Source organism: Alosa sapidissima, chromosome 21, assembly GCF_018492685.1.
Source record: "Alosa sapidissima isolate fAloSap1 chromosome 21, fAloSap1.pri, whole genome shotgun sequence".
NCBI classification, from domain to species: Eukaryota; Metazoa; Chordata; class Actinopteri; order Clupeiformes; family Clupeidae; genus Alosa; species Alosa sapidissima.
The window spans coordinates 11,481,683-11,509,293 of NC_055977.1; the positions used below are offsets into that span (position 1 = coordinate 11,481,683).

The 27,611-nt window shown below is 43.0% G+C and overlaps 3 protein-coding genes across 3 annotated transcripts; 1 reads left to right on the forward strand and 2 right to left on the reverse strand.

Moving 5' to 3' along the window:
* Positions 1–1,023: 1,023 nt before the first annotated feature.
* si:ch1073-513e17.1 (sialin) lies at positions 1,024–13,640 on the reverse strand. The gene is made up of 12 exons (XM_042076034.1): positions 13,328–13,640; positions 12,438–12,526; positions 11,985–12,154; positions 11,105–11,322; positions 10,308–10,541; positions 9,684–9,858; positions 8,228–8,346; positions 7,801–7,962; positions 7,031–7,163; positions 6,600–6,747; positions 4,329–4,419; positions 1,024–3,002 (listed from the first exon to the last, which is right to left on the reverse strand). The coding sequence occupies exons 3-12, from the start codon at positions 12,088–12,090 to the stop codon at positions 2,838–2,840; spliced, it is 1,551 nt and encodes a 516-aa protein (XP_041931968.1). The 5' UTR covers positions 12,091–12,154; positions 12,438–12,526; positions 13,328–13,640; the 3' UTR covers positions 1,024–2,837.
* A 129-nt stretch (positions 13,641–13,769) lies between these two features.
* ppt1 (palmitoyl-protein thioesterase 1 (ceroid-lipofuscinosis, neuronal 1, infantile)) lies at positions 13,770–17,835 on the forward strand. The gene is made up of 10 exons (XM_042076048.1): positions 13,770–13,929; positions 14,283–14,414; positions 15,094–15,203; positions 15,820–15,947; positions 16,130–16,200; positions 16,331–16,433; positions 16,635–16,725; positions 16,874–16,972; positions 17,090–17,161; positions 17,355–17,835. Exons 2-10 carry the CDS (start codon positions 14,297–14,299, stop codon positions 17,475–17,477), a joined length of 915 nt encoding a protein of 304 aa, XP_041931982.1. The 5' UTR covers positions 13,770–13,929; positions 14,283–14,296; the 3' UTR covers positions 17,478–17,835.
* Positions 17,836–18,141: 306 nt separating this feature from the next.
* Positions 18,142–27,600, reverse strand: cap1 (CAP, adenylate cyclase-associated protein 1 (yeast)). The gene is made up of 13 exons (XM_042076036.1): positions 27,451–27,600; positions 24,823–24,923; positions 23,846–23,946; positions 23,354–23,431; positions 22,858–23,001; positions 22,294–22,379; positions 22,063–22,168; positions 21,685–21,859; positions 21,295–21,473; positions 20,320–20,443; positions 20,139–20,221; positions 19,619–19,762; positions 18,142–19,372 (listed from the first exon to the last, which is right to left on the reverse strand). The coding sequence occupies exons 2-13, from the start codon at positions 24,920–24,922 to the stop codon at positions 19,289–19,291; spliced, it is 1,404 nt and encodes a 467-aa protein (XP_041931970.1). The 5' UTR covers position 24,923; positions 27,451–27,600; the 3' UTR covers positions 18,142–19,288.
* Positions 27,601–27,611: the final 11 nt, after the last annotated feature.

A 27,611-nucleotide genomic window follows, 5' to 3' on the forward strand; every position in this document is an offset into this window, starting at 1 on the left:
AAGCTCGTACCTCGTACTTTCAGTGTAGCGCAGAAAAGCATCGCGTAGCGTCGCGTAGGTGATTGACACACGTACAAAGTATTTGTGCAGGTACATATTTTTTCCACACGTGTACAAAGTATTTTTACAGATCCGCATTTCCCCCCACATATGTACAAAACATTTCTACAGATACACATTTCTTTCACACAAGTACATAATATTTCTACAGGTAGGTAGGCCTACATATTTTTTTTACATATGTACAAAATATTTCTACAGGTACGAAATTTCTTTGCACATGCAGAACTTCTTTTGCACAGCTGCAAAACTTTATTATACATGTGAACATCTTTTCACAAGCTCTCAATATTAAAGACCCTATTTTGACTCCATAACATTCTAGTCGATCTGTCTGATGCAACTGCATAAACCTGAAGGAAATCTGTTCCATGCGCTCCATGATTTCCTCTTGCGCCCTCTGCTGGGGGTTTATGGCACGGGATGGCAGCGAGTATCTGAGCCATGGATAAAAGGCTTGCAAGCCTCACACAATTACAAAAGACTGTCCATGCCATGTGGTTGGAGGTAGCCCACACTGTTTATCACTAGGTCATTAGCAAAAAAAAAAACCTCCCCCCTTTTCAGGAGTCAAAATGTTCTAGCACAATGTGGTTTTTGTGCACAAGGTCACAATAAATAAATAATAATAAAAAAAGAAGATCTAGTATTGTTTAGGTGAGCTAAGATTAGTTTAGTTAGGCTACTTATGGTACTGACTCTACTGATTGGTAGAAACAGGCTTCTCATTGTGAAAATGAATTATAGAGGACTACTTTACACCCACAACTATTGATGAGATTTATGTATATATTCAGTCAAGAGTGAACAATTTCAACTCTATGACCATCTAATCATTCTGTGCATTGTAACTAAAGTATACTAGAACCTTCTTATTGGCACCCCTAAAGTTGAGTTAAAAAGAGGTATAAACAAATCTATTGCTATATCCTAGTCTCAAACTGAAAACAATGAGGAACAATCCAACTTTGAAGGGAAGCAAATTTATTCGGGAAAAAACAGCATCAAGAAATAATTGTTTTAACAAATAAGAAATATGTGTTTGCTAACATATGTCACAATTAGGCTACTGGTACCCCTCTTTGTAATCCCGTTGCCCTTGCTCTTCGCTAGTCTTAAAGAGGAAGAATACAAAGAAGGGGATTTGAGGTTCACCTTTACAAAATCTCTCCGGACCATCCAAATTCCTCTTCTCTTGTGCCATTACAACACACCCCACTTTTCAAGTTCAGATCAGGGGACTGAGCTTAATTTTGCATTCAGTCAAGTAAGGTTTATGTTGATCTGTAAATGCTTTGGACCAATGATTGTTGGATGATCTAATCATGACCCAAGTTTTCTATTTAAAATGTCCAGGTATTGCATGAGGCTTATAATTGCATTCTATTGGTAACAAGCCTTTGAGGAAAAATAGCCCCACAACCTTACAAACCCATATAGAAACAGGGTTCTTTTCAGTTTAGTCAATGTATGTACAACTCAAATGTTTGTTACAAAATTCTCAATTTTTTCCATTACATTTTTCATTTCATTTCATTTACATTTAATTACACATTATTTTACAAGTTTTTTTCTTGGCTTGCCTTCAAAATAATCTTTTTGCATGGAGGTCACATCTGATGAGTTTGATGAGTAACTCTGGAACAGTTTTCCTTCTGGATTTCTCCGTCTCTCTTACCATCCTACTCTCTGTCCATGGGTCCCTATCCAAGCAAGTTTGTCACAGTTCCAGAGTAATTATTGTATTGACTGTAGATATAGGCATCAGGTGAGTGATATTTTTTAAGCCATTTCCTGACCTTGTTTTTATACCTCAACATGGATTACTGCTTGAAAGGTGTAGACATTCTGATTAGCTTGAATTTCCAGGGGTGCACATAACTGTGGTACATGCATGTTTTTCTTGATGATTTTTTCCATAGAGAAAACTGTAGATGAATGAAGCTAGTTTCTCATTTTTACTTATAATTGCCAGGGGTGGTAATAAGGGTGATGTGTTTGCAAGAAATCAATTGTTTTCAACAATTAAAGCACATCAAGCTTCAGCTTCAGTCAATGATGTTTCATTTTGCATCACTGTATTTTACTTCAGGCATTTTCCACAAATAAAAATTCTAAATGTAGAATATAGATGCACAATATTAAATTACCACATTTTTTGACAATAGTTGAAAAAATGGCAAACAAGGCAGAGTCAGACCAATGTTTGAGAAAAATATAACATGTGATTGCACTTTTCATTGCACGGTTGTATATTATTAAGAAGGCTCAACAGTGATCAAAGGTGTGGGAACTACTTGTACGCTTGGACCACATTCAGAAGGTAAATAATTGCCAGTGGTTCACCATGTGTAAACATTCTCACATAAAAAAATGATATAAACAAGTTCCAGAATATTTGTGTACTATTCCCCTTTGCAAATCCGGAATGTATTGTTGCTTTAAAATCACAGTTACTTATATAAACAAGTTCCAGAATATTTGTGTACTATTCCCCTTGCAAATCCGGAATGTATTGTTGCTTTGAAATCACATAGTTACTAAAATACTTCCTAGTGAAAAATTACATATAAGAAATATAATAGAAAAAGAAAAATTGAAAATTGTTTTGCAGATTAATATCATCTGTAAACATCATCAAAGTAAGGCCTTTGGAATATTTTCTTGCATTGATCAAATGTTCTGTAAAAAACACACGCACACGCACACACACACACAAATCAAAAGCACACAATAATTCAGTGAGTGTGTGGTTGTGTCACCGTGTAAGGGTACTGTTATGGGTCACTGCCACATGGAGACTCCTCTCCTTCAGTGTGTGTCTCTGTAAGAACCGCCCAGCTCTGGATTTTTCCACTGCCAAAGAGAGTGAAGACGAGTGCTCCAAAGGCACTCACAACAGCCGACACACAGAACACGCTCCTCCAGCCCAGCAGGGTGTGCTGTGGAGAAGCACATAAGAGAAAGGGGATGGGACAAGTCAGAGGTAAAGACTGAGGATGCTCACTGAATCTCAATACCCCCCACCCCTAATGATAAGCCCTGAATCCCTAGACTTAACTGACACCAGCTGGTAAGTGATTGAGTTTGAGAGGTTGTAAGGGCTCAAAAGGATGTTGAGGAGTGAATTATTTTCCTGGTTCCTTCTAGAATTCTACGCAAACGATCTATAGTTTCAGTGTTCTTTATACAGTCTATGGGGAAAATCTCTGAGGGTAGTTGTCGCATCATAATATGGAACTCTCGGATTGCGAACATTCTAATCACATATTTGTGACCGTACTCCTCAACAGGTTAACAGGAATGGGACAGCACCTGCGACATATCAGGTTAAATGAAAGAGACCATGTTGCATACTACTACCATTTTCATTTTATAGCAGTTTTATAACATGTTTACTGAGTTTCCAGGCTTCCCCTACAGTTAAACCTTTGTTTCACATCACAGAGCTATGAATCGATGGTAATTCCCTAAGATAAAGTCTGCGGAAATGCCGACTTACAGAAAGGGCTAAGAAAGTCTGTGATCAACCCCTCATGCACTTCACAATTTAACAGTGGGACAGTCTAAAGCCCTCACAAACCCTGCAACAGACCTCAAAGTCTTTGAGGGTCAACAGTGAGATTCCTTTCACAGATAACCACTGCCATGCATTTTCAGTGATTGGATCACAGTCAGAAAAAACGTCTACATTACAAATTTCATACAAGTGTCTTGGATTCATTTACATTGAACTGTCAATGCTCATCTATAACCCAAGCCAGAGGTTGTCAGGGATGAATTTGGCTCACACAAAATGATATGTCAATGCTATTGTGCTTCATAGCCTCACATGCGTCTCTAAGCACTAGATTGGTCAATGCTGTCATCACAGTAGCTGCATGACAGAGATCTGAGGTGTGTTCAAATTCGCAAACATAGGCGAACGTTTGCAAACGTTGACGAACAGTTTTCCGTTTGCCTTTAGTTTTCGAATTGCAAACAGTCCGCGGAGTAGTTCTACGCGAACATACAGTGGAACTGGTCGTGAGCTTGATGAAGGTAACCATGTAATTACTGTCACAATGGAATGTTAACACCAAATCGTTCAAATTTAACTGTTCAAAGAAAACATGTTCACCACAAACGTTTGCCACTGCTTTAACGCACCTCAGATGATGCCGATCCATTAAGTGTGTTCGATAGCTTCATAGTTAGTTACAAACATGACAAACAAGGGACATTGGACAGTGACCATGACAGATATTGATATTGCTAATAAATCTTACATCTTTGGTCAGGTGACCAACAGCAATGGGTGCGAGGACTCCCGGAATGGTCCCAAATGTGTTGGTGATCCCTAGCAGCATTCCCGCGTAGCTGGAGAGAGAGAATGAAAGTGTGAGGGGAAATTGGATATAAAGAGACAGACAGACTGAGAAAAAAAGACACACACAGGCACACTGGTAGTGAACATAAATTTGTACGTACACACACACACACACACACACACACACACACACACAAACAATTGATGTGCACTGAAGTTTGGACATGGTCAGATACACTGGCACACACACATTCACACTGGCAGTGCAAACAAATATGTACAGACACACACACACACACACACACACACACTGGTAGTGCATATAAGTTTGCACATGGTCAGATACACTGGCGCACGCACACACACACACACACACACACACACACACACACACACACACACAAACACACACACACACACACACACAAGCAAGCACACACACACACACACACACACAGACAAACACATGGGTACACACACACACTGACACACACTGTAAAACATCTAGACGTGCTTAATATGACTGATGCATAATGGCACAAGTATACTTCTCTTAAGTCTTAATTATTTACAGTATAAAACTATTGTAAAATTGTTACCATGTTACCATTTCACTTTTGAATGTTTACTCTTAACAAATAAAAAAAAAATAATAATAAAAAAACTTGTACTAAAGTACTTAAAAAGGAAGAGGCACAGTGCAGTTCACAACAGTCTTCAACAAATGGAAGTAGGTCAAAGTACAAGGTTCAAAGTTCACCAAGTCAATACAGAAATTCCCTCTGTGATCTCATTGGAGGTAAAATCATTAACTTAGGAGTCATTTCCAGTAAGAGAAGCTCTTAATATATTGATAATATATTGCCATCACGTCTAACATAGCAAATGTCCAAAATTGTGATGTCAAAGAAATGTCTCTGTCTTCCTTTACTTCCACTAAGTTCCCCCGAGCTGTATGTATGGCTCAGGACCACACCAACACCACTGACTTTGATCCCCAGGAGGCTCACATACTGTAGTGAGCATGCCCTACCTGTGCTCACATGCTGTAGTGAGCATGCCCTACCTGTGCTCACATGCTGTAGTGAGCATCCCCTACCTGTGCTCACATGCTGTAGTGAGCATCCCCGATGCTCACATGCTGTAGTGAGCATGCCCTACCTGTGCTCACATGCTGTAGTGAGCATCCCCTACCTGTGCATCCTCTACCTGTGCTCTCATGCTGTAGTGAGCATGCCCTACCTGTGCTCACATGCTGTTGTGAGCATCCCCTACTTGTGCTCACATGCTGTAGTGAGCATCCCCTACCTGTGCTTCAGCTGCTCTACAGTGTCTGCTGGTACTGTAGATGAACAACTCCAAATGTTTTTTGGATTTGGGGCAGCCGTGGCCTACTGGTTAGGAATTCGGGCTTGTAACCGAAGGGTTGCCGGTTCGACCCCTGACCCAGTAGGAAAAATGTGGGCGTGGTAAGTGGTTGAGCAGTGCTCTCCCATGCCCACATCCACGGCTGAAGTGCCTATGAGTAAGGCACCTAACCCCTCACTGCTCCCCGAGCGCCGCTGTAGCAGCTAACTGGTCCGTGGTTAGTGTGTGCTTCACCTCACTGTGTGTGTACACTGTGTGTTGTGTGTGTTTCACTAATTCACGGATTGATAAATGCAGAGACCAAATTTCCCTCACAGGATCAAAAGAGTATACTTATACTAAATGTGTCTGTTGTCCTACAGAGGACTCAAGTAACAGTTTACTGGAAGGAGTCTGGTTCTGATTCACTGGCATCTGTTGGCCAGCCCCTGATCTGCTAAAATCCCCCTGGTTAGGATTCAGGATTTTCCACATCTGATTTCAGTGTGACATTCTGCTGAAGGGGCGGCAGGTCCACAGGAGCAGGGGAGGAGGGCAGGAGGGTTAAATACTAGCGGGTAATTTGATAGTGAACTCATATGTTAGTGGACTTTGTACTGGGACTCATTGTGGAGGTGGTTGAATCTGGGACGCCAGATACCACTGTTGAGCCTTCTGGAGGTGTCGTGGGCCTAACTCAATGAAACGCCTACTGTAGGAAGGGGCCTGCTTGATACTGTTAGTGATTTTGGTTTTGACGGTAAATTATCTTGGCTGTTAATTGGCAGCTGTGTGAAATCCCCTACCTATAGCAGGAATGTAACATATCTCCTGTCTATATTTGAAATTAGCAGCTAGCTAATAATAAGGTAAGGCTCCTCACCGTGGGGCTATGTCGATTTGGTTAATGAAGACTCCAGCTGCACTGAAGCCCCCTATGGTTGAGGAGACAGTCAAGAACGTAACCGCCAGCATGCCACTGCATCCCACAAAGCCTACGGCAACCAGGAACGCAGCAGGTAACAGCAAACCTGTAGGGACATGCCAGAATTAATCACATATTCATGTATTTGGATGGTCTTAGAACTGTACCAAATGCAGCAGATTTGAGAGAATACAGAGCTATTTCTGTGGGTACATGTGTGTGTGTGTGTGTGTGTGTGTGTGTGTGTGTATGTGTGCTGAAAACAGCAGAAAAAAATAAAGAACATAAGACTCACACAGCTGGACAATCACATGTGTGTGAATGTAAATGTGATTATGAATAAATACAGGAATTAAATGCTCTGTGAACTGTAAGGAAACTTGTCATGCCTATAACTGTGAAGATCTTGCGTACTGCTGTGGTGCTCAGCAGCTCCCTCTCCAGGAGAAAGTCTGCTAGTACACCGGATAGAGCCGAGAACACCAAGCCTCCCAGATAAGGCAGCGCAGAGAGGAATGAGTTCTGTTTGAAAGGAAAAAAACAAGCATATAAATAAAACATTACATCTTGCTTTGCAAACAAACACACACACATAAACAAACAAACACACACATACATACACTACCAGCCAAATGTTTGGACACACACACACATTTATTCATAGCTTTTTTTTATTTTATTCTTTTTTTTGTACTACATAGTACAACAATATCTACTACATCCAAAGCATGGCAGAAGACAAATGTCTCTAGAAATATATTATTTCTATGCGCCACATTTCATATTCTTCACTGTTTACCTCTGTGACAACTTTGCAGATAAAAAAATCAATGAAAGACCAGCAGCTAACAAATGCTCACAATGTATGGGAAATCCATCAAGGCTGTTGGAAATCCATTCCAGCTGATTTTATAAAGTTGGTTGAGAGACTGAGCAAAAGGTCTGTACCTTGAAAAATGTAAAATATTGAAAATGTAGCTTTATTTACACGTTTTGTTTGCTTACAAAATGAATCCATGTGGGCTATTTCATAATAATAACTACCTACTCAGATAAATAAAGATAAAGAAGACATATATTACATAAATTTGAGAGTTGGTGTGTCCAAACTTTTGACTGGTAGTGTACATACATAGCTTCACATTATGTGTGAACTCACCTGTCGCAGGTCAAAGTGCAGCACCGTGTCCATATATGTGGGTAAAGAGGTCAGAAGGGTGTAGTAGGACCAGTTAGCACACATCTGAGAGACAATAATGGCCCACAGCGGCACAGACAACAACATGGGCAGGAGGGGCACATACCATCCATGGGCACTTCCCTGGGAGAGAATAGGAAACGCAAACGGACAATGGGAGACATGGGCAGAAAAAACAAGATTGATAAGATAGATTGAAGAGAGAGAGAGAGAGAGAGAGAGGTGGTGAAGATGGAGAGAAAAAGAGATGAAAACCAAGAAGATAAACAGAAGGAGAGATACGGAAGAATATATGGGTAAGATAACAATAGAAAAGAAAGATAAAAAGAGGACAAGGAGAATGAGAGATTGGGAGGAGGACAGAGACAAAGGAAGGTGGCGGCGGTACCTGAGAGCCAATAGACTGGGTAATGTAGTTTTTCTCAAGCTCGCTGATCCGAGAGTGTGTCCGAGGGTCATCAGACACCAGGAGGAACCAGAAAAGAGCCCAGACACAGCCGGCACCTCCTAGACCACAGAAAACAGTGAGAAATGTGAGATGCCATATGTTGGGACAGCTATAGAAAACAGTTGGCAGACCCATAAGGTGAGTGAATCTATGCTTGATGTGTGTTTGCTGGTGTACAAACTGCAGCAGTAGTGTGCAGAACTGTAGAGTGTGTATAGTGATGTCTCACCTAAGTAACAGGAAAAAGCAGTGCAGACAGTGGCCCTCATTTACGAAACGAATGTACTAACAGGCGTAGGATAGACGTACGGTCATTTCCATGCAAAGGTTGACATTTATCTATCTGCATGTGAGTGGTGGCTGTGCTCAAATCGTTCAAATCTCATGTCAAGTATCAACTTATGTACCCAAGTTTTTTGAGTAGAGTAAATGCAAAGATTGGAACGTGTAGTGTTATATTCAATGGAAAATAGTTTATTGAACAAAAGACTTTTCCTGCACATTTGTAGCATACTTTACATAATGTTGGCTGCTGGATACCCATTAAGGCAAGTGGACAGAATTACTTTCGTTGATAAAAAATGAGTTTATTTTGAAAAACGTGTTTTGTTTTCTTGTGCATAAAAAAATACGCTGTCCTCCAGGGAGAAATGACGTGTTATATGGTTGTGGTTTTGGTAGCAGCACATGAGGTGTTCTGAGGTGTTCTGATATTGTCTGGTTCACTTCCCCATACTTTCCCAACTTCCTTTAATGCCACTTTTCTGACTGCCAAAACTAACTGGTTTAACTGTACTGGCAACGTCACCGTGGCCCACTGGTTAGCACTCTGGACTTGTAACCGGAGGGTTGCTGGTTCGAGCCCCGACCAGTGGGCCGCGGATGAAGTGCCCTTGAGCAAGGCACCTAACCCCTCACTGCTCCCCGAGCGCCGCCATTGTAGCAGGCAGCTCACTGTGCCAGGATTAGTGTGTGCTTCACCTCACTGTGTGTACACTGTGTGCTGTTTCACTAATTCACCGATTGGGTTAAATGCAGAGACCAAATTAAAAAAGTATATATACTTATACTTACTTATACCTTGGCTATCTTGAGGTCTGAAAATATTCTGTTTTGGATGTATTATGGATCTGCATTTTGAAATTCTAGGGGTGAGGCCTCTAAAATGAGAATCTGTATGGTCGTCATATTTGAATTACACTTGTTTTCAGCCACCACATTTACCAACACCCATTAATTCTTATGCTGGAACGTTTCATGAATCACACATGAGCCCTGTTGTAAGATAATTCCTGAGCTCAGATCTGCACTGGTTTCTACGGTTGATTGATAAATGAGGGTCATTGTGTGTAAAGATGTCTGCATGTGGTTGTGGTGTACAGTTTGTGTTTCTTACCACAACAGTAGAAGACGGCGGGCCATCCCAGCGCATGGCAGATGAAGCCGGTGAGGGGGAGCGCTGCAAACGCCCCAAAGCTCGCTCCCGCACCTGACAAGGATATGAGCCGTGACCTCTCCAGAGGGGGTGCCCAGCGCGCCCACATGGCCATCATAGCAGGAAATGTCACCCCCTATAGCAGAGCAGTCACATGTCAACAGACCCTTCTCACCCTCTACAACAGAACAGTCACACCACATCTGGTAAAAAAATCTAAACCTCACCTGTCTCATCTAAAGAGACAATAAATCAAATAGACAACGTAGTTTAGGAGGTACATTAATCCTGGATGCATGGAACAGATGTATAAATGTTCGTGACAACTATGAGGATGAAATACTATTTTATGTAGATATACTAAATATGGTATAAAACAGTTTGTGGTATACAAATTCAAGGATTAGTCTGATTCAGGCATTGTACAATAGCACTGACAAAACGCAGCAAACGACAAATAAGACATTGTATTTCCTAAAGATATCTCTTTACCACTTTACAGGGTAGAAGTTAGATTTCACAAACAACTAGGCAGTGGGAAAAACATAAGGTTGCACACAATAGAAATGCACATTCCCAACTCACCTCTCCAAATCCCTCAAGTGCTCTGAGAGCGAACAGCCAGTAGGCCCCCATCTCCGCGGCCAGTGGGGTCAGAAGTGTCAAGGCCGCCGTCCCCAGCACGCCGCCCCCCAGAAACAAGCTTCCCCCAAAGCGCCCGGCCAGGTACCCGCCAGGGATCTGGGTCAACAGGTAGCCAAAGAAAAATGCCCCCTGCAACATGCCCTGAGTCTCCGAGTCCCACAGAAACCGAGGGGTCTGATAACAAATAAAATGTATGAGGATGGAAAGAGAGATTGAGAGAGAGAGATAGAGAGAGAGAGAGAGAGAGAGAGAGAACAAGACGGTGAGGGCACAGAGAAACTTTCCAGTGAAAAATATTCATGTTTATAATTTATGAATGACACATTTGCATGTAAATGAATATCTTGAATATGTAAATACGGTTTCCCTCTGTGTCAATGTGTGTGTGTGTGTGTGCATTTTTTTTTATATATTTATTTATATATTACTTTTTTCTGCTGTAAGTGCATGTTGTGTGTGATGTCTGTATGCTACTAAGACCTTGAATTTCCCCTTGGGGATCAATAAAGTATCTATCTATCAATAAGTTTGGTTTTTCTGATAGGTCCTTCTGATGAAGACAGAAGTATACCTCGAAACATGTCAAGGTAAAGAAAAAACATCTACCAATATATGTGTCTGTGATAAAAGAAAAAACAAACTTATTTATCTCAAGTGTAGACACAATGAATGCAATACAAGTATCTATCTATCTATCAATCTATCTATATATCCATCATATAATATGAGTTTCTTACCCCATCTGGCTGGTCTGGGGTTTGTGTGGTGTTATCTTTGCTGGGGGTGGGTCCAGGGCATTCCTGAACAACAGTGTGGTTTAGGGAAGGCTGAGGATTGGTGTTGTTGACCATGGCTACCATTGCAACACTGAGATTGACACGGAGGCCGTAGACAACAGCGAATCCGAAGAACATAAGGATGGCCAGATTGTACCGCACAGAGCAGCACTGAGAAGCTGACAGACACAGATACAAAACCCACAATCATATTCTAATAGAAAACAAAATGTGTCATTGTTCCACACAAGCTGTAGCATGCCCTTAACCATCAGTTAAACAAGATAAGAACACACATACAATCAGCAGAACGACACAAACACATTTATATATATATATAAGTATATATACTCTTTTGATCCCGTGAGGGAAATTTGGTCTCTGCATTTATCCCAATCCGTGAATTAGTGAAACACACACAGCACACAGTGTACACACAGTGAGGTGAAGCACACACTAATCCCCGCGCAGTGAGCTGCCTGCATCAACAGCGGCGTTCAGGGAGCAGTGAGGGGTTAGGTGCCTTGCTCAAGGGCACTTCAGCCGTGCCTACTGGTCAGGTTCGAACCGGCAACCCTCCGGTTATAGGGCCGAAGTGCTAACCAGTAGGCCACGGCTGCCCCCAAAAATGTATGATTGATGTATGAATGTATGAAAAATTTATGAACATATGATTATATGTTTACCAGTACATGTAATAATTACACACACTATTGCATGTAACAATAGGATCATTACATAACACAATTTCAGCTATTCTTCAACATGGAGTGATCCCCTTGAGGCTTCTCTTTGAGTTAAATTACAAGATCAGGTTCAATCAGGTGTGCTGTAGGCCTACCTGCTTTGGGTCCAGTCTGCTGCCCTTTGCCTGTCAGCAAGGGTGTGTTCTCATCGGATTTGTCCTCCGGGGCCGAGTTTATAGAGTAGCCACCGCTTGTTGCCATAGTGACTTCTCCAGTCGACTATTGTGTCCACAAGAAAGTCAGTGAACCATTGTGCCCCTGAAATCTATAAAAAAAACTTGACCATTAAAAGTTGAAAGATGAACACACTTTACAACCACTCAGATTATAGTCACTCCATCTAGTCTGGCGTCTGAGACGGTAATGGTTCTCTTTCTCAAACTATTGAGTTCTTGCACAAATGCTGAAGATATTCTAGCAAACCAAATCCATGCTTTTATCAGTAGGCATATACACGTGCTTGAGCCAGCGCACAAACATGTCATAACACTGAAATGGGGTCGATGAAAACATGAAAAAATCTCTGTTGAAATCAGAGGTTTACTAACCAACTGGGCTGGGTAGTCAGATCTAGGCACTGGATCATGCGTGTTAGCCTGGCTTGTAGAGTGCTGATTCAGATATGAAACTGCAAAGACTTACAAATTACAGTACACATGATGAGGATCACAAGAGGAAATGGGGACTTCAAGTGAGTGCTTGTGTAGCAGGGTTGAGACGACCTCTGTTACACTTGGTTAAATAGATTCCAATTAACCCCCCAAAAGATTAAGTGGAGTTGTAAATGTGTAGATGTGAGTTGTGAAGACTACCGTTTTACAGCTTTGTTCTGCAGCAGAGCAGATGTATATTAAATCTGAATCACACTGTCCACCAGACTGCTTACATTTAGAAGTGGTATAAGATAGTTCATGAGGTAGGCCTAGGACGCCTTTTTCAAAAGTCTCACATTTGTTTCAGATTTCAAGGGAATAACTTTATTCAATTATTTAGAGAAATTGCTTTAGCGAAACCTTTCCTTGTGAATACAATAGAGACAGATAAACAACCTCTCATCTACTGAAAGGCTGCATTTCTAGAATTTGATGACTCAGTTTTAGCTGTGGTGGACTTAAGTCCCATCTGGCATAGGTCCTGCGGTTCTGTTTAGTTAACAGAACATCCTATTGTTGCCCTTACTCTCTTCTCCATTTATTGCATGCGAAATCAGATGTGTATGATCACAAGACATTATAGGCAGACTAACTAATCATAACCCAGTTTATAACATATTCTAGCCTACTACATAAAAAATATAGAACTCATTTGTGAGATGAAGCCCCGAAATGGGCCTGGAGCCCAAACCAGACAGCTCCAGAAACCAATTCCCCGTTAGACTGATTGGCTGTAGTGTAGATTGCTATGTTTTTCATAAATTCAGCCACAAGATCCAACTCACCCGTGTAAACATGGAGATCAGCATTTCGGACGTCCCGATGTTCTGAGGATGATCTTCGACAGGCACGCTGTTGTTGAACCCTGCTGCTGCTGGCATGTGGATCGATCGATCGAATTGTAAAATTTCCAGGTTGAAGTTATTTATTGTTTTTGTATGGAAAATCGTGTCGCATGTATACATATATATATATATTAGTGTCATCTTTTTAGATCTCTATTACACTTAGAAATGAAAAGGAGAAGCCATCAGTGTCAGCCACTGTCCAGCAGTACGGTAACGAACCCAACCGGACATTCACAAGTTGTTATTGTTGTGGGACTGTCACGTGACACAGCCGGCTGGAAGGTAGTAGAGTCCTAAAGCATGTGCATAAACTCTTTTCAGCGCACTCGAAGGAACGTTGTATATATAGATCAAACGCTGCGTAGCCAGTAACATTTCCTCGTTCATCTGATGTCATGTGACCAATGCAGAAGTGACTTGCAGGTCTAGTCTCGGTCACAAGATAATTGGGGATTTTAGAACCTTAGTGACTTCTCTTCTGTCTTGTTTAGCCTACTAAAACGCAAAAATAAAACCCAGGCAATACTGGTATTCCTGAGGTAGGTTATAGTACATAAGTAGACATTTGAGGTGTAGTTATTGACTGTGATGGTGTTTCATGTTCTGTTTCAATAGCATAACGTTAGCTAGCTATCTAAGTTATCTGGCTGGCTGGCCTTTACAAACTTTATGCATTTAACCGTTACTTATTGATCTGATTGACATTGTTTCACATTTATGGGAAGGGGAACCGGTGTTTCGAAATATATAGGTCAACAGTCAATTGTCTTGTTCAGGTTCCTTTGCGCATTAACTTAACTTCCTCTTCCTTATGCTCACATGATGCCAGCATTTGATGTCCTAACCTAACCAATAACCCCCTAACGCGCTGTCTCTGGTGGTTGTTTCTCAGACCATTTTTAAAGAATGGCCATCTCAACATTCCCGATGTTGGTTGGCACATCGCTCCTAATGCTGCTGCCTTCGTCCAGCTTAGCCAAGGACTCCAACGTCACTGTGCCACTGGTGATCTGGCATGGCATGGGTGAGACACTGTGTGTGTGTGGTGGTGATGGTTGGGGGGGTCTGTTAACATGTCACCTCCAGCAGCCACACACATGTGACATGCAAGCTTGTTCATATAGAAGATGAACACGTTTTCATCTGCGTGGTGGTGATGGCCAGTGCGTCCAATGCAGTGATGTAGTCTACGTGATACGCAGGACTACGCAGTATATCCACTTAAAAAGCATCACCATTTCAGTATACCCACTTAAAATAGACAAGGATAGGTATTAACATTTGGGGTTGATCACAGTATACCCACTACAGCTAACTAGACTACACCACTGGTCCAGTGTGAATTCATGTCTCTTTCATATGTCATATCTCTTTGTATTTATCAGTTCAGTAGTGATGTGTGCTTTATCTCAGGGAATGAAAAAATGTGGGTCCAGGTAGTGTTTACTCTGTCCGTGTACTAAACCAAGTTGATTAGTCTCAGCCTCTAACTCCACTCGCAGCTCATGTAGCAGGCAGAACTGAGGACCACTGCCAGTTGAGTTCATAGTGAGTGGACTTGACTTTAAAAATCCTGGACTTCTAGACTAATATTACACCTGGTTTTGGTATTTGGGACATTTTAGTGATGAGAAGTTGAGGACTTGCTCACTGTTGCATCCATGCAAACCTCTAACTGGCTGCCATCTCTGACCTGTGAACAGGTGACAGCTGCTGCAACCCACTCAGCATGGGCTCCATTAAGAAGATGGTGGAGCAGGAGGTGCCAGGCATCTATGTGCTCTCTCTCATGATAGGGAAGTCAATAATACAGGTACCAAGGCTCTTTGTGGAGAAAAGCCTGCCTCACTGCACAGTCACACACACAACATACACATGCTCAGCAGCATTCCAAGACACTAAACTCTGCACTTGATATACTGGTGACACAGTTGCTGAACTTATAGACTGAACCAGCACAGACAGCACAGACACAGCACAGACACAGGCAGGTCACAGATTCCCACATGCAACACTGGCTAGACCACCACCACCTGTAATTGATCTCACACAGCAAGAAAACATTCCTGGACATCAAAGGACATGAAATTTCACTTTCACAACACAATGATGCCTCCGAATCTTAAAGTTTTGTATTGGCCATCTTTAAGGTATGAAAGGTGGTGTGGTTCATGGCCATGATGGACTCTTGAATTAAGCACACCTGACCAGAACTCTAGAGAAGAGTCATCATGCTATAGAACACCATTAGAACGGCATGGTCTACAGCTATGTAGCCATCACTGTATCTCTCACAACACAATTCATATTTAAAAAATTCTTCCACACAGTTTGTTGTTGAAATATTAACTAAATATTATGTTAATGTGTGAAGTAGCAAATATGAGTCTAGTAGCACAGAAGGTGAATATTCCTCTCTACTCTCCCAGGACACAGAAAATGGCTTCTTCATGGATGTGAATGAGCAGGTGGAATTTGTGTGTAACCAGCTGGCACAGGACCCCAAACTGAAGGATGGCTACAATGCCATGGGTTTCTCTCAGGGAGGCCAGTTCCTGTGAGTACCCCAGAGCCCGTGCTGCAGTCTGTGCCACGTGGAAACAAACGTGCACAGAACTGCTTACAGTTATGAGCTGACACATTCATTATTTCTCTCTTAACACACACACACACACACACACACATTACTCACACACACATTATTTCACCCTCCCTCCCTTCCCACTCCGTCTATCTCAGGAGGGCAATTGCCCAGAGATGCCCATCTCCTCCCATGAAGAACCTGATCTCAGTGGGGGGGCAACAACAGGGTAAGTTCACAGTGTCACACAGGTTACACAAACACACTCCTCTCTCTCTCTCTCTCTCTCTCTCTTTCTCTCCTTGTTCTGCCTTTCAGTATTGCCCTCTGATGCCCCCTGCTCTCCTGTGTGTTGTCAGGAGTGTATGGTCTTCCACGATGCCCAGGGGAGACCTCCCACCTCTGTGACTGGATCCGCAAGAAGCTCAACTCTGGGGCCTACACAGACCTCGTGCAGAAACAGTGAGTTTGTGTATCTGTGTGCATGTGTTTGTGTGTTTTAAAAACAAGCAAACAAACCAATATTGAAACAGTAGGTTTGTATGTGGTCATACCCAATACCCTTATGTGTACTCAGTGTAAGTGTGTATACGAACACATCATAACATTGAGAAACGTTGAATGTGGAGGCAAACATGTTACAGTGCATGTGTTTGTTTTCAGTTTAGTGCAGGCCCAGTACTGGCACGACCCTCTCAGTGATGACCTCTATAAGAAACACAGTCTCTTCCTTGCCGACATCAACCAGGAGAGGGTGAGTTGCAGGTTCTTACCTTGACCATGCTTTCTAAGCGCTATACTGTGGCATGTAGATAGATAGATAGATAGATAGATACTTTATTGATCTCCAGGGGAAATTCAAGACAACATGTGACATCACATGGTCCCATTACTCCTCTTAGGTGCTGAATGAGACCTACAAGAAGAACCTGATGGCTCTGGAGAAATTTGTCATGGTCAAGTTCCTGAAGGACACCGTAGTGGACCCAGTGGTCACTGAGGTAGTAGTGTTAACAAACTTATGAGCTTGTGTTGTCTGACATATAGGTTTTATAGATGGTCATGTATCACCCTCTCAGTGTTTGTGTTTGTGTGCTAATTGACACTTGGCTTTGCAGTGGTTTGGATTCCTAAAGACAGGCCAAGCTGTGGAGACTGAGACTCTACAGGAGAGTGTACTTTATAAGGAGGTCAGCTGTCACACTGACACACACACACTCATAGCTTTCTAATGCTAGCACAAACATAGACCCACACTTAGAGCCTGCCTCGAAACCCACAGCTTTCCTAATCACTCTCACACACACACTATACACAGTAGTATAACATTGAAGTACATCACTTGGTGAGATACTCAAAGGCTTCTTTTGTCGTTGCTGTCAGGACCGTCTCGGGCTGGCACAGATGGATAAGGCCGGTAAGCTGGTGTTCCTGGAGAGCGATGGAGACCACCTGCAGTTCACCAGAGAGTGGTTCACAGCCAAAATCCTACCATACCTTCTCTGAACACACTCGCATACATGCTCACACACACACACACACCTCTTGCTGTCAACAGACTTCAGTTGCCATTTGCACATTCTGATACTCACTCTTACAATTTGAGTCACTCATTCACTATCTTTTATGTCTCTATACATGACTCCTGTTACCAGCTGTATGCACACATACAGGTTTTAATTGCACTGAATCCTAGCCAAGAATTTGGAGTCTGCTTTGCTGATTTGCTGGACTCCCAACAATCATGTTTTTCTTTACTGAAATACGTAACTAAACTTAACTGATTAGGGTAGTGTTATTTTTTATGCCAATGAAATTGTTTGCTTGAAATGTATTTTCTTTTAATAAATGACCCTTACTCCTAGTTCTTAAGTGCCACATTTGAGTGTTTAATTTTGGGTTTATACTTTTAATGGAAATTGGGTCATAAGAGGGTGTAGGTGAACTCTTGACTTCTGCAAATTGAAAGCCTTCACACTAGAAACAGTCTTCAGTTCACACAGTTGCAAGGTAGACATGGATAGTGATGTGTATGTGTGCCCTTTTTATTCGTCAGTCGTCAGTTTATTCCTCTCAGTCAGGAGTGAAAGAAAAAGCAAATGTGAATCAGTACTGTGACTGTGGGCTGAATATCAGGATGGGACACACTATTAAATAACAACTCACACACTTTATTGCAACAATTTTAATGATGTTTTTCCGCCAGTACTAATGAACAGAATTGTAATTATTCACCCAATAACAAAAAAGTACAATAACAAAAAAATACAAAAGACCACAATTGAGTGTGTGTGTGATCAGAGGAGTTAAGAGAGGGGAAAAGAGGACAAGGTATTCCAAACATCCTGGCATGTCTTTTGAACATCAGAACATCTGAGAATCATCTCTTGAGGTGGAGTCCTCACCAAACAGACAAACCTAGCCTCTTGCTCACTCTCCCTCTCCCCAGGAGGCTTCTGTATCACTAGGTATGGAGAAGGGAATGTTAGCTTCAAACCGCTAAGGGTGAGGGGAATGTGCCTTAAGTGCTGAGAGAGGCATACAGTAAGGAATGAAAAAAGGTCTGGTCCACAGAACAGGTCTTCAGAACCGTACTCAGACTTTTAAGTGTTCTATGGGAAAGACTAGAGTGATCCCGCACATAACATGTCCTTTCCTCTGATTAGTTTCCCTACAATGGATGGTGGCTGAGAGTTGCATTCTGAATTATTACTATTTTTAATTCTTTATAATAATATCGTCACTATAAACATGAATACCGTTATCAGAAATGATAGCGTGACTGCTGTGAAGGGGATCGTGTGCTTCAGGGCTGATTGCATATACGGAACAGAAACCGCCAGACCCATCCCCCACCCATCCTACCTCCCCTGACCAGACAGAAGAGTACGACAAGAAAGTTCTTTTTTTTTAATTTGGAATGACAGAACCGGAGATCAGAGACCAGAACTGCGAGGAAAGCTCCAGCTCCCCCTGTCGGCTTCGGAAAATATATTTTCCCCTTATAGCTGGAATGCGGACAGAAAACAAATCAAAATCAAAAAAACATTTGAACTTGGCAATTAATTTGGAAGAGCCTGCTGGCCACTGATAAGCAAATGGAATGACAAAGCTGCTCCTTGCACTTGGCGGAAGGATTGCTCGAGATAAAGCAAGCAGTCCTCTCATTGGCTGAAGGAAGTTACAGCTAAAGCGCTGACTGGCTGATGGGGAAAAATGAGCGATGTTGGCATTTCAGTCTGCTTTGCAATTGGTTGGTCGTTTGGTCAGTATGGTGGGCATTCCTCAATGGGGATGGTCTTGAACAGGCAGTCCGTCTATCCGGCAATCTCTGTTGCCGTGGTGACGAGCTTCTGACCATCCCATATGGTCTTGAACTGCTCAGGAACGGGGATCTCGGTCTGAAACACAGGGAGGTGATGGAATGTAAGCCCTCAGTAACTGTTCCTCACATGCAGTCTCAAGATTTTACTGGACACCAGCACTCACTCAGGCACACACGCATGCGCTCATATGTCCATCTTGCCAGAGAAAATCACCCACATTTCCACATAATACAAGGTCTATCTTTGTTCAGATCTATCACTCTATGCACACACCTACAGACATGCAAGAACATAATTGCGTGCGTACATGCACACACTTACATATTCTCCGTCCTTGCCGGGAACCAGAACGTTCATCTCAGAGCTCTTGGCACTGACAATCTCGCAGGACAGGGAGTCCTTACTCAGATAAACGTGGCAACCGTCCGTCTTGTTGATTGAGATGGTGGGAACCTTACCCATCACCTAAAAAGAGAATGATTGCAGAATTAGTAGAACTGTAGTAGGAATGTGGTGAATGTGTAGGCTGTGTGTGTGTGTGTGTGTGTGTGTGTGTGTGTGTGTGTGTGTGTGTGTGTGTGTGCACTAGTGAATATGGACATATACTGTGTGTTACTCGCTTTTTAAATGTTTGCAATTGAGTAGTACCCTTTTGCAACTAGCTAACTACACGTCATGCTTTTGCTTCCTGTTCCTCTGAAACACTTTCAGCAGCAGCAGCCATGTCATGTTGCAAAAACAAGTCTTCCATTCTATTGTCACAGAGCAGTACTCTTCATTTGGAGAAGCAGTACTGCGCTTGCTGATTACCAGCCATTACTGGGCGTCTTGCTTCTCTTACCTGGACTTTCACGTCCTTGCAGTTGATCACCTCCACAATCCCAACCACGTCATCAAACACCAGACCCAGTTTCTTACAGTTGTCTAGCGAGGGAAGGAATAGAAAAACACACACAAGCATGAGCAACAAGCTCTACCACTGTAAACACAGAGGAGGAGAGCCAGGGAGAGTATGCTCTTACCAATGGTGATGGAGTTGATCTTGCCTTTGACCTGGAGGGTGCTCTTGTTGCACTTGAAGGCGTAGACCACCTGCTTAAGCTCTGTGTCACTGATCACCAGACCCTGAACGCCCTCCTGGTTTTCCTGCACTCACACACACACAGAAAACATCAGTGCTTCACAATCACAAACATCTGAGTTTATGTGACTGCTCATACAGAACCACTACATTACAGACCACTGTTTGAGGCCAGCTTGTGTCTACGTGCGTTTACATTCTGGTAATGTGTTAATGTGAATATATGCACGCATCCTCTGCCCATGACGTATCAGACTCACTTCAATTTGAGGGAAAAAAAAAAAAAAAAAAAAAGTCATATTTGCCTAGGTGTGATACACTGCCTGGCCAAAACAAAACATCACCACCTGGATTTAACTAAGCAAATAGGTAAGAGCCTCCCTGTGGGGGCAGTGCTATGATCTAGGGTTGCTGCAGTTGGTTAGGTCTAGGTTCAGCAACGTTATGTGCCCAAAGAATGAGGTCAGCTGACTACCTGAACATACTGAATGACCAGATAAAATCCATTGATTGAATATTTTCCCTTCCCTGATGGCATATTCCAATATGACAATGCCAGGATTCATCTGGCTCAAATTGTGAAAGAGTGGCTCAGGGAGCATGACACATCACCACCAGACGCAGAGTCCAGACCTTAACCCCATTGAGAATCTTTGGGAGGTGCTGGAGAAGACTTTGCGCAGTGGTCCGAATCTCTCGTCATCAATACAAGATCTTGGCGAAAAATAAAAGCAACGCTGGACGGAAAAGAAATGTTGTGACATTACAGAAGCTTGTGGAAACGATGCGACAGAGAATGCATGCCGTAATCAAAGCTAAAGGCGATCCAACTAAATATTAGTGTGTGACCTTTTTTTTTGGCCAGGCAGTGTATGTGTACACAGAATGGTGTGTGTATCCGTTCGCAACATCTTACCACTTTCCACTTCTTGCCGTCCAGCTCGAGCACAGGAGGAAGAGTGCGAGCAGGGGCAGCGGTTGCAGTGGGGCGTGGGGTGGCCGAGAAGGGTTTGGGGGAGGAGTGGATTGGGCCACCCTGGGCCCTCAGATTTGGGTTCTTATGGGTCATCTGGTCAGCGGACACATGCTTCAGACCTGGACGGAGAGGACAAGCAGAGCAGAGACTTGAAACTACATGCATTCACCTGAGAGACAAACCTACAGGGTCTTTCACTTACTCACTATGGATTTCTGTAAATGCAACATATGAAATATGAATGTTATGTTAAATGAGGTCTAATGCATAGCATGGCTATACTGATGCCTACTGTCATGTTTGGGGTTTAATGGTTTAAGACGAGCATACCTTTAGTGATGTCTGCTCCCTTGTTGATGGAGGCGAAGAGGGCGTTCATGGGCGGTCCTCCATTGCCACCAGAGGAGGAGCTCAGGTCCATGGGGGGAGGAGGGGGCCCGGGGGGAGGGGGGGCTGGGCCGCCTGGAGCAGCAGGACCAGCGGGACCAGCAGAAGCAACAGGACCCTACGGCACACACACACACACACAGATGTTATGATAATATTTTTCTATGTACATTTTGTGGTACCAGGCATGTGTGTGTGTGTGTGTGTGTGTGTGTGTGTGTGTGTGTGTGTGTGTGTGTGTGTGTGTGTGTGTGTGTGTGTGTGTGTGTGTGTGTGTGTGTGTGTGTGTGTGTGTGTGTGTGTGTGTGTGTAGGAACTCACAGATTTGCTCCAGGTAAGGCCAGTGGTATGGTGCTGTTTGATGTAGACCTGCAGCTCAGTCCAGATGGCAAGGTAGGCCTTCACCCAGTCCACATGTGTCTTGTCCCTACACAAACACCACAGGCAACAGTCTTTTCTCAACTCCAAAACAGTAGAAGTCAGAAGATAAATAAACAGTTTTGTCAAGTGCTATATTTTAGCCTTAGAAGGTAATGGAAAAAGGAAGCTTACTTCTCCTTGTAGTCCTTGAGCACACGATTGGTGTAGAAGGTGGCAGCATCCTGCATCTCCTTTACATAAGGACCTGGTTTAGGAGCCTGAGAGACACAAAGACCATAATATAAGACTTCTTTTACTGGAATAGAGCTCAGTAGGCTGAACACACACACACACACACACACACGTAAATATAAAAACAGTGTAAATACCACTTGAAGCTAATGTAAACGGTCTATGGTTTAAATATTGACATCTGCCATACTTGTCAAGACTGTCTCATATGAGTCATTGTCTGCAATGACTGAAACAAGATTTACGGGTGCACAGCACAGCTTTTGTCCAAAAGTGCACACACACAAAGCTGATCAGACACCCATCAACGACACTGTCCAAATTGAAACACTGGTCCATTGTTACATTGGATGAATGAGAGATTTATAGCCAACGGGAGCAAAAGGCATCTCTTAATGAAAGAGCAGCCTGTTCTCCCTATCCTCACTGGGTCCCATCATCCTCCCACCCACACACACACACAGAGACTGAAACAACCATGCCAGCCCTACCCTCGCAACTCACCATGGCGATCCATCCGAGGGCGGGCACGCTCTCACTGACGGCCGAGAGGTGGTTGAAGTGCGGAGACGAGCGGTTGGACTCGCGGAAGCTCTGCACCTCCGAAATCACCTTAGAGACTGGAGCCAGCAGAGAGGTCAAGACCGACTGCGTGAGAGAGAGAGAGAGAGAGAGAGAGAGAGAGAGAGAGAGAGAGAGAGAGAGAGAGAGAGAGAGAGAGAGAGAGAGAGAGAGAGAGAGAGAGAGAGAGAGAGAGAGAGAGAGAGAGAGAGTGTAGATGATTGACAGACACGTAAACAAAGAGAATAATACAGTGAGGGAGAGATAGGGTAACAAAACACATGATTGTGTAAAAGCAGGGTAGCAATATGAAGAAAGATGAGTGACCAAGCTTTCATTCATAAAAATGCAGTTTCCTGTTCTCCATTCATAATCTGAAGCTCCCCCGCCAACCAATCACATAAAACAGCACAGCTTGTGTTGCCATGGTAATACTCACATCTGCGGGTTTCTGGCTGCCGGAGGCTTTGACCAGCAGCAGCCTCTCGGCTGTAAATGCCCGCTGCATCATGTCCGCCTACAATACACACACAAGATACAAAGAAAAGGCCTGAATATTTCCACACACAATAACACTAATATAATATAACGAACATCGACACACAAGGCAGTTTCGCATTCATTTCAAAGCCACCTTCGGTAAAGTCTGTAAAGATACTTTTACTCTGCCATCAGGGCAAGGCAATGGAATTTATTTATATAGCACATTTCATACTCCAGGTAGACACAAAGTGCTTTACATAGCTAAGGCATTACCTCAAATAAAAGTAAACAGGTATAAAGCATATCACAAGTATAAAATACATCACAGTAGTAGAATAAGTAAAAACAATAAAAGCAATAAAAATTAAAAAAAAAATCAGATCGTGTAATTGTACATATGCTCCAGCAGTGACTGCATTGACATGGCGTTTGCTCTTACAGTACTTACATGCTTCTTGACGTCTCCACCAATCTTCTGACTGAGGGACATGTACTCCGCCACGGGCCCCGACACCACGGCATCGAAGGCCTCCACGTGCGCAGACACGGCTGTGGAGAGGGGAAGCTGGGTTATACACCACACACTACCAGGCCAAACTGATTTACTAGTGGCCAATTTTGGAAAACCTTTGGAAAAGAGTCTGCAAAGGATCTCCTTATAAGGTCAAAGATGGCAGCTTTGGGTCCTTTTTGTAGGCAAACTTCAGAGATCTATAGTTTGCCACCCTGTAAATAGCTTAAAATGTTACAGTAGCCTCAGGACATGTCCAAACTACATAAAACAATGTAATGGAAATAAGCAGCCAAAATGGTCAAGTGAGTTAGGACTTAAGTTTTCATCTCAAGTGCTACAGGACTGAAGATTTCATAGGATAGAGATAGGATAGAGATCCTGAATATACACAATTTGAAATTGTACAACCTTCCATTTTCTACAAATATAATTATGATCATAGTAGATTTAGTCAAAATGGTATAACTTTGCAGACCTTCCTTGGAGATGTAGAGGCACACAATATCACTGAATAAAGAGGTGAGAGGCACTGCTTCTGATTTCACATGGAATTACCTAATATGGTAAATATGGCAAAGATTTCATCCTATCATAAACCAAACACACTGATACTAGGCAGAGTGCAGAAATTAGGTAATCTGTTATCATCTGTACATGGACATCATCCATAAAGACAAATACACCGCCCCATAATCCATGAGTCAACAGGAGTGCCGTCCCCACACACACAGACTGCTGCAGTACCTGCATACCAGTATATGAGCAGCAATAGCTTGTGACCTTTGCACAACAATACTATAATAAGGAAATCACAGCTGTAATGCTCCTGGGCCTGGTCTATATTTCATGTCAAAATGGCTGCTGTGTAAAAAGGTCCAATGAGGATGGCTACGGTTGGGATGAGATCGTACCTCCAGAGCCACCTGCTCCGCCACCCCCTGGGCCAGAGACCGCCTCCAGCCGGGTCACCGCCACCTCCAGACGCTGCACCAGACTCGCCAACTCTGCCATCCTGTAACACACAAACACATTAGGACACACTTACAACTACAGATGTCACCACACAGACACACACACACACACACAAAGTCCTACTGCAATATATACACAAGTCAGGTGAGCATGCCTGGAACATCAAAGCAATGACTATGTTAACATCAAAACATACACTACCAGATTAACTAGCCAACAACAAGAAAAATACTAAATCAATGCTTAAATCTAATTTTATTAATACATGGTGCAGGTTGTTCTCTAAGGGCACATCCTGTGATTATGCACAGAAGGGCAGACATGGCTCACTCAGAAGAGTAACGATGATGCACCATCTGTCTGCAGATTCACTCAGGATTGCTACATGCCACATAACACTCTAACAAAATCACTGTAAAGTCTGCCGCAGGCTTTGCTCAATGATCACTATCCACTTTTAAACCTAGCCTCACATTCACAGGAAACTATAATGTTAAACAGCTACGTGCATATGAAGCCACACACACACACAGTGTGGCCCCTGAAAAGCTGAGGTCAGACACTCTGTGTGTGTGTGTGTGTGTGTGTGTGTGTGTGTGTGTGTGTGTGTGCACATTCAGTGTTATTTCTACTGCAGCCCGGGCTCCAAATCCAGAGCAGTCACATTGACTAGCCCTAAACTGAGGGCTTTGTACTGCTTGCCGGCCAAGTATCCATCTGGGTTTATGGGAGCCATCCTACCTAAACACAGTGAGTATGTGTTTACAACACCAGCTATGCTTTACAAAGCTACCGCTCCGTCCACATATTGGCTACTCTCATTCTCAACATGTCTTCTTTCACTTCTGTCCCCCTCTCCCTCTCCCTCCCTCCCTCCCTCTCTCTCTATTATGCAACAGTAACATGAAACTGCTCCAATCAGAGGGTCTGACTCATAGGTACTTTCACCTAGCTGGAGTGGAAAATCCCAGGTGTGTGCACACGGACAAACACAGGTACAGCACCGCAGCAGGTATGTGCATTAATTGGTCATTGTTAATGAGCATGTAGCTGAGTAATCATGTAGCTGAGTAAACATGCAACGTGTAGTTCGCATAATAAAGATCGAACTCTTTCCTCTCCTTTGTTCATGGCCTAGAAAACAAAACAAGTTGGTGCCTGTCTAAATGAGAAAAAGACCAGACGTCTTCATGAGAAACAGGGACGGTTGTTCACTAGGCCTACCTGTGGAGTTTAAAGTAATGTATTCTACATCAAGACCTTTTTTATTTTGCCTTTAAAAAACATCTACAACAGCAGCGTTTAACTACGTCTAACCGTTAAATCTGGATGGTTTGGTTAAGTTGTGACGGGCATGTAAAGGATTTCATTCCTCTGCTGTTTAGATGTTCACATCATGAAAAACATGTGGGTCCGCGAGCTCAGACAGTCTGATCAGGCAAAGCTTGACCTCATTGCCACTGGAAGCGTTTGTGAAGTCGCAGTGCAGAGCGTCTAAAGACTGCACCTGAGACTGGAAAAAGGCATCATGTCGAGCACACGCCCCTCTGTCCTCATCGGCTCTGCTCACGGCATAAGCCCCATCATCATCTTGGTCAACAAACCGTGAAAGCATCCCATTATGAGGGCGTCAGTAAACATTTGTCGCGGAGCTTATCTCTGTGTTTAGTTACTCTAGTTTTTACCGGCTGTATTTGCAGGATCTTGTGTGAAATGTGCATTTATTGCACAGTATGAAAACTGTTGTGTAATTGGGCACACATGCCTTACATATCGGGGACAAGACGCAATCTGAAGAGTGTATTCGGGGCCGAAAACAGGTCAATTGTGCTGTGGCGCTGGAAGCGGTAGGCCAGTCCAGGGACCCAGGCTGAAAACACAATGTATGATACTGGCCAGTTCGTTAAGTTAGCCCCGTAGACTCCACAGTCCGGTCATAATAGGATTGCCTAACGTTACAGTGCAGCGCTAACAGCTAACGCGGATACAAAGGCCGACTGACAGCATCAAGCTAAACCGCTATTTCAGACGACCACACGCACAAATATTTTTAGTAAGTCACAAACATGATTGGAAACACGAAAAACTAACACACATAGTCGTGCAAACTGGTCTTTAAACAAGAATGATGAAAACACAATGAATGCAGAACGTCGCCGCCTCCCTTCATCTTCCATCTATTTCCTGTATTTTCGCAATTCTCCACCCTGTGCTGACAACAGTAATGTTACAGCCCTTCTTTCATCTGTCGTTGCAAAATGTAAACTTTCAGCACCCTAAAACTGTGCTTAAGTATCAACAACATGCTGGTTAGCCAAGAGTCTATAATATGGCTGCAAATTACACATTTAAAGAGATATTTCATTTTGAATGTATAAGCAGCAGCGTCTGGTATGCTTGAAAGATAGCTAGCTAACATTAGACAGCTAGCTCCATGATTTCAGCCGAAATCGGATGCATGTCGGCAAATACGCTAAGCATTATGTCATTTGCGAAGTGAAACACCATAACGACTACTTTCCACATATAAGCAAATATGATTCAAACAAATAAAATCAGGTCCTTACCTCTGCTATCAGACTGAATAGGGTGTCGTTAAGCGTTTGTACACGGTTTGGGTGTAGGTACCTGGTAGCTGAAATAGTCGGTTCTTCCTGTATTAGTAAAAGAGGAGTTCCCAGCTGTCACCGCGCCGCTTCCGCCCTCATGCGGCCACCATTCCTTCTCC